This window comes from Dermacentor variabilis, chromosome 3, assembly GCF_050947875.1.
Source record: "Dermacentor variabilis isolate Ectoservices chromosome 3, ASM5094787v1, whole genome shotgun sequence".
NCBI lineage: Eukaryota > Metazoa > Arthropoda > Arachnida > Ixodida > Ixodidae > Dermacentor > Dermacentor variabilis.
In genome coordinates, this window is record NC_134570.1 from 140,108,229 (window position 1) to 140,114,228 (window position 6,000).

At 45.9% G+C, this 6,000-nt stretch overlaps 1 protein-coding gene across 2 annotated transcripts in view; it reads left to right on the plus strand.

The window, feature by feature from the left end:
- LOC142576325 (polycystin-1-like protein 2) overlaps positions 1-2,611 on the plus strand; it is a 40,365-nt gene extending 37,754 nt beyond the window's left edge. Inside the window, exons 13-14 of one of the 2 annotated variants that reach the window (XM_075686407.1) lie at positions 352-534; positions 2,200-2,611. In XM_075686407.1, coding sequence (XP_075542522.1) covers positions 352-534; positions 2,200-2,523 — 507 coding nt within the window. In that variant the 3' untranslated portion in view covers positions 2,524-2,611. The remainder of the gene's footprint in view (positions 1-351; positions 535-2,199) is intronic. The other variant, XM_075686408.1, reaches the window with a different exon arrangement.
- Positions 2,612-6,000: the final 3,389 nt, after the last annotated feature.

Genomic DNA, 6,000 nt, shown 5'->3' on the forward strand with positions numbered 1-6,000 from the left:
TAACGCCAGCAGTGTCACTTTAGCGGATGTTTGTTTTTACGGTCTCGCATACTGTCAATGCTCATTATACGCCTGCAGCAGCCGGGTGGCGACACCGAACTAAATTCAGATTTTGTCGGTAGTGTGTACGCCACTTCGCGTTGCTGGGTTAGCCACTGGTGACGCCACGTATAACCGGGCACACTCTGTGGTAGCATGCATAACACAGAACAGCATTCAACTGAAATAGGTGGTCAGTCCCACACCTTGCGCGGAGTAACCACAGGTAGTATATCGATGTCGATGACGTCAAACTTGCGCCGCGCATCTGCGATGTTTCTGCTCCTCGTTTCGAACGGCACTCGCTCGCAGGTGAGCCTGGTGACGGTGCCGCTGGGCGTGTTCGTCATCTTCGTGTTCAGCAACTGCCGCCCGCGGCCCCTGAGCGCCGCGCCCGAGCGCCGCCGGCCGCGCATCTCACTGTTCAGCTACCTGGACAACCTGTCGCACAACTACTCCGAGTCGCGCAGCGAGCACCGCACTCAGATGCTGCAGGTGTGCATGCGCGCGTTCGTGTAAAGCTGCGCGGAACATTGCCTCGGCCGCGATATAGCGTGCTGACACTATATATAGCCACGGTATCCCTGAAAGGTACACTGTAAAAAATACGTCCACCAGTAAGGGTGTTCTTATCCCACTGGTAACACCCTTACCGGTAGCACCTTATACAAAAATTTATAGAGGACGACAACAGAGCTTTCACTGTAGACGTGCGATAACAAGAAATGTAGTTGAAAACTATGTAATCATTCTGACAGCCTTGGGCGCACAGAAATATGCGACAGGAGAGTTTCATATGTCTCCCTGTGAAATTCTCTTGTCGGATGTCTCTGCGGCTCCAAGGTTGTCAGAATGATTACATAGTTTTCAACTACGTCTTTTGTCATCGCACATCTAGTTAGAAATCCGTTGTCGTCCTCTATAAACTTTTGTAAGGCCCTGCCAGTAAGGGTGTTACCAGTGGGATACGAAAACACCCTTACTGGTGGACGTATTTTTTACAGTGTACAGCCCACATTTGTTCTTTTTTAAATAAGAAAACACCCTTACTGGTGGACGTATTTTTTAGTGTACAGCCCACATTTGTTCTTTTTTAAAAAGGTCACCATTTCACCACAGATTTTGCCATAAAACACAGAAAAGCATTAAAAGAAGAAAGAACTCCAGGAATAGAAGTACCGCGTAACGCGTTTCGCGATGTTTCTAAAATATGCTACCTGGAGGTTACTGGGGCTGCATAAAATCTGTTTTCGGGGACAGAGAGAGAGAGAGGAAATGCAAGGACGCTAACTATAAGGCAAGTCTCCGGTTTGCTAGACTGCCCTTCAGTTGGGAAAAAGTGGAGCTAGAAAGAATGGAGCCCAGAACATGCTAGAATGTCTATTGCGATCTTCAGTTTTCTTTCGCGGTGTCTTGCTTTCGTGGAGCGCAAGCATCCCACGAATCTCTAGATTGCCGAATCCGGATATCCGTACTTCTGACAATAAAATAAGCAGTATCTTACGGGATGTGGAAGTAACAGAAAATATATCTATAGGCTAGAACCAGCACTAATTCACGCACCTGTTGGGAAACAAGTTAAGCGAGAACAAGCGAGTGGCTTAGGGGGAGAAAGTCTCATGCGCCTGAAGCGGTGTTGCCGCTGCCCTCCGGAGCCGCCACTGAGCTGCCGTGCGCGAGGCGATACCACAACAAAGACACCGCGGGAGTGTCCTCACTATGCAGTGTAGCGTGGTATAGGCCCCTTGGTCCCGATGAAAAAAAAAAACCCGGCTAACCGGAAAGTGGAATACTTTGACCCAAGCATTTCTGAACCTGCAGATGCCTTAAAATAGCCTACATTCGTATTAATCAAAGTGTGCAGAGGAAATTGAGTGGCTTCTTTCACAATGCTTCTCGTGAATTCAAGTTAAATAAAGGTGTTGTTTTTGTAAACGCGCTTAGCCTTCTTTATTGTTGCGAGCCTTATCATGCACAATATATGTACATCGAAGTCGTCTGCATAACGAAGGATTCTGGAAGTTATTTCATTTCCAGGATCCACTGACATTTGTTCGATATTGTGCGGGGCTCCGGCGTGGCACAGAAATGACCTGCGTGTTTTTTTTAATACGAACAAGCCATCCCACGTTATGCCTCAAACCATTATTGCCCGTGCAGGAGTATGCACGGCTTGTGCGCGAAGGTCGACGGGGCCTGCTGCCCTGGTGGTTCCAGCTGGTCGGCTGGGTGGTGGCGCTCGCCGGCTCCCTCGTGTGCTCGGCGGTGATCTGCCTGTACGGCTTCTCGTACGGCGACAAGCGCTCCAAGGAGTGGCTCTTCCGATCGCTCACGGGCCTGCTCCACAACGAGATCATCCTAGAGCCGCTCAAGGTCATCCTCATCTCGGCCTGCCTCGCCCGGCTCATCCCAAGGCCGCCGGAAGTGGACGACTACAGCCTCCGCAACACGCTCACCGAGCTGCCGGAAGACCTGAGGCCCTGATGCGCCGTGTCGAGCAAGCGCGGACTGCTCGAAGAACTGTGGCGCAGTTTTCTGTGCGCGTTTACTAGAATGAAATAGACATTTCGGTTCATTTTCAAATTTATAGAATAAGTAATAAATGATTAACGTAGCCGTCGCTGTTGTAGAGATGGCTTGACCGCCTGGACGGTTTTCTGGCGAGTTGGGCCACACATTTATGTGTTGCTTAAGATGCTTAATCTCGCGCTTGCTGAAGAAAGAATTAATGAAAGAAAGAAAGAAAGAAAGAAAGAAAGAAAGAAAGAAAGAAAGAAAGAAAGAAAGAAAGAAAGAAAGAAAGAAAGAAAAAGAAAACAAATCTATACGGACTCTTCGAACGACTCCATCAGAACGCGCGCCAGAACTTGTTATGCGTCTTTTTCGGTTGGCGTCTTATACGTTTATTTCGCCTTCAGGGCGTATCAATGTGTGCGAAGTTCAATCAATGGTTCAGATGGGGCAAAGCGAAGGTAACTCGAGCCCCACAAAGGGTTAGTATAAGACGCACAGGTTGTATGCCACGTTCAAGTTTGTCTACAGTTGTCATCAGGTAGTTGCGGTGCTGATGCAGAGAGATAAGTAGGTTATCACCACCTCAATATTTCAATGCCACTTTCCTGATGTCCTTTTTGTTTTGGCCACCAGTTTGTCGGCCTATCTCCAAGTGAGGTGTGATTTTGTGTTGTTATAAACGAACATGAGCATCTGGCAGAAGGTACCAGCCATTTTCTGCAGCTCGGCTTGCGCGACGTGTAGTATCAGACACCATTTCTTTCTAATGACGCCCCCTGACTCTAGAGAGAATCTCGTGTCTAAAGATCAATGCCCCCTTAGGAGTGATTATAGCTCTAACTTTGGTCGCCAGTGAAATCCACCCACTGTCAATGAATAGGCCGCCTTGATTTTGATGAAGGGCGGGCGTTATAGCCAAAACAAGCATAACGGCTTCCCCTTGGACAGGTCGAAGATGCACGCGGAATCAAGTCACTATGCCACGCCCGAAGGTCATAGGCCTTAGGGCACCTTATATATCTGTTTAGGGACGACGGAAACAAACAGGAATAAAGGCAAAATACGGCTCCGCGTCCTATGTTGAACATGAGATGTGAAGTAGACGGGAAACAAAAAATAAGACACGAGCTCTACTCTCAAACAGAAATTTAACACCCCAGTAACAAGAAATCAACACTAAATGGGGTGATCAGTTTTAAATTTTAGGGAATTTGTTTGAAAATAGCCTGTTGCACATATGTATACCACTTGAGCTAGATCTTTCAGAGCCGGGCATTACTTGCACGGGAAATGGAAACACATGTCCAAACAATTAACAAAATTCACAAATTACATTCCTAATTATTACAGCGAAGCTGCGAGCCTCTCTGTGGTCGGTATTTTTCGCGTCCATGTGTGAGCAGAAATTATCATAATCAGCAATGGCCCATACCGCTTAAGCAAGCGAAACGTCCAATGGCTCATCCCCCTCGTAATGAAAAGTCTACAATCACTCAGCAAAGTGAAGCGAACAATGCATACATCCATTGAAATCATCCATAGAACGCACAGAACAGCATACGTTTCAATAAAGAACATACTCAATACAGCGTCCGAACCATAAATTAAGCATTACATACCCCCCCTCCCCCCTGTCAGCAGTTGTAGTGCTTGGTTTTGCAACAGCTTCACTGGACATCCACGTTCGCAGGGCCAGGATGGCGAGTAATGTTTTTTTTTACTTTACGGAACATAAATAAATTTACGATTTGTTGTCAGTGAGCTTGCGAGGCATATGTACTTGAAGTGGATTTCCATAATGATACCCGTTTGGAGACATAGGCCAGCAAACTCGCCATAAAATTTTCTTTTTTAACGGAACCCTACATTATAACATGAAGCACAAAAGTAACTGGAACGTTCATGTCTTCCGTCCCACACTTTGGCAAATATCGCGAAACCGGTGTCATCGAGCAGATTAATTTCAAGTGGATACGTCTTGCTAACTCACCAGCCACAATTCGTAAAACCGCAATATCTGCCGTAAAATAATTATTTAAGATTGTGCTAGTAATGTATGCCTCTTCGAATAATCCAGCTCAAGGACAAAAGATAAGCCTCTAACTCGTCGATCAACTCGGTCTAGCCGCGCTAAGCAGCTTAAAGATTACTACTGCAAAACAGAAGCCTTTAGAAATTCATATTTTCCCCGAACCATTAGGGAATGGAATGTACTTCCTGCTGCGGTGGTTGCCTGCGACACCATCGAATCATTCTTAAAGCTGCTCAAAGAAATTGTGTAAATGACCGGGGTACATCCCTGCCCTCCTTTCCTTTTTTTCTTTTCTTTTCTGCTTGTCCTTCCACATAGCTGAACGCACGTGTTTTCTGATGCTTCTGCCACGGCTACACATTTTTACACACTACCACATTATATTTGTTTGACAGGATGTATGTTCTGTAATCGTTTACCACGCATGGTATGCTTATATTATTCTAGTTTAGTTTTTCTGTCTCTTAAGTGTTTGTGAACTTGGCGCTAAGAGCAGTTTACATTTTCTTCTGGAATAATTTCACATTTTTAGCGCTAATTGCTACGTTTTCGCAAATGACACGCTGCTTATATTTTCAAATTCAGTGCTATTTCATTTTGCTCACGCTTCACACCTTGTACTCAGTCTTGTTCGTCATGTATGTAACCACTCCTGCTTAAGGCCTCTAACCAGAGGCTGGCAGTAATCTTGAAATAAAAATAAATACGCAATCTGCAGCAGGCGATTTTTAAAAATTCCAGAAGACTTAAAATATCACCCCGTATACAATTTGTACCGCGCTGGATAAGAGTCCTGCAGGGATTTGCGTATAGGGCGCCCTACAATGGTACGCAGCATTCGCTGCCGGGCTTCGAACTCGTCCACTGCGACACACTCGCGCAACGCCTGAAGTCACCGCGACGAGTGCAAGTAAACGTTTTAAGGGGGCATTATGTGACTTTGGTTAGAGAGGACGGCACAAGTAGAAACAGCCGCAAAATAATGATCAGTATTGTTAATGTGTTCACGTTGAGCACATCAGACATAAGGAAAATAAATGACCGGTCCGTTAGCTTGCAGAAGCACTGCAGGCGTAATGCGGAAGATGTGGCTCAGGTTCCCACGTGCGGGGCAAGTGATCTCTTCGACCACTTTCATTTAGCTTGATCTTATTACTTTTACATTTCTGCTTAGCGTGATTCCTATTGTACTATCTGTGTCTTCATTGTTCTTCACTTCTGCCAAACAAAAAAATCAAGCTCGTCGGCTCACCTTATTCTCTTCGCTGAATACAGGGCCGGAAATCGGGACAATGTTGTCCATCATATACGGATGCAAAATTATTGCTCTCGAACGCCTGGCCACCTACTCAGCGTAAAGAAAGGAAATAAGAAAATGATGTATCAAAGAAACAGATATAATGACGCTGAAGGGG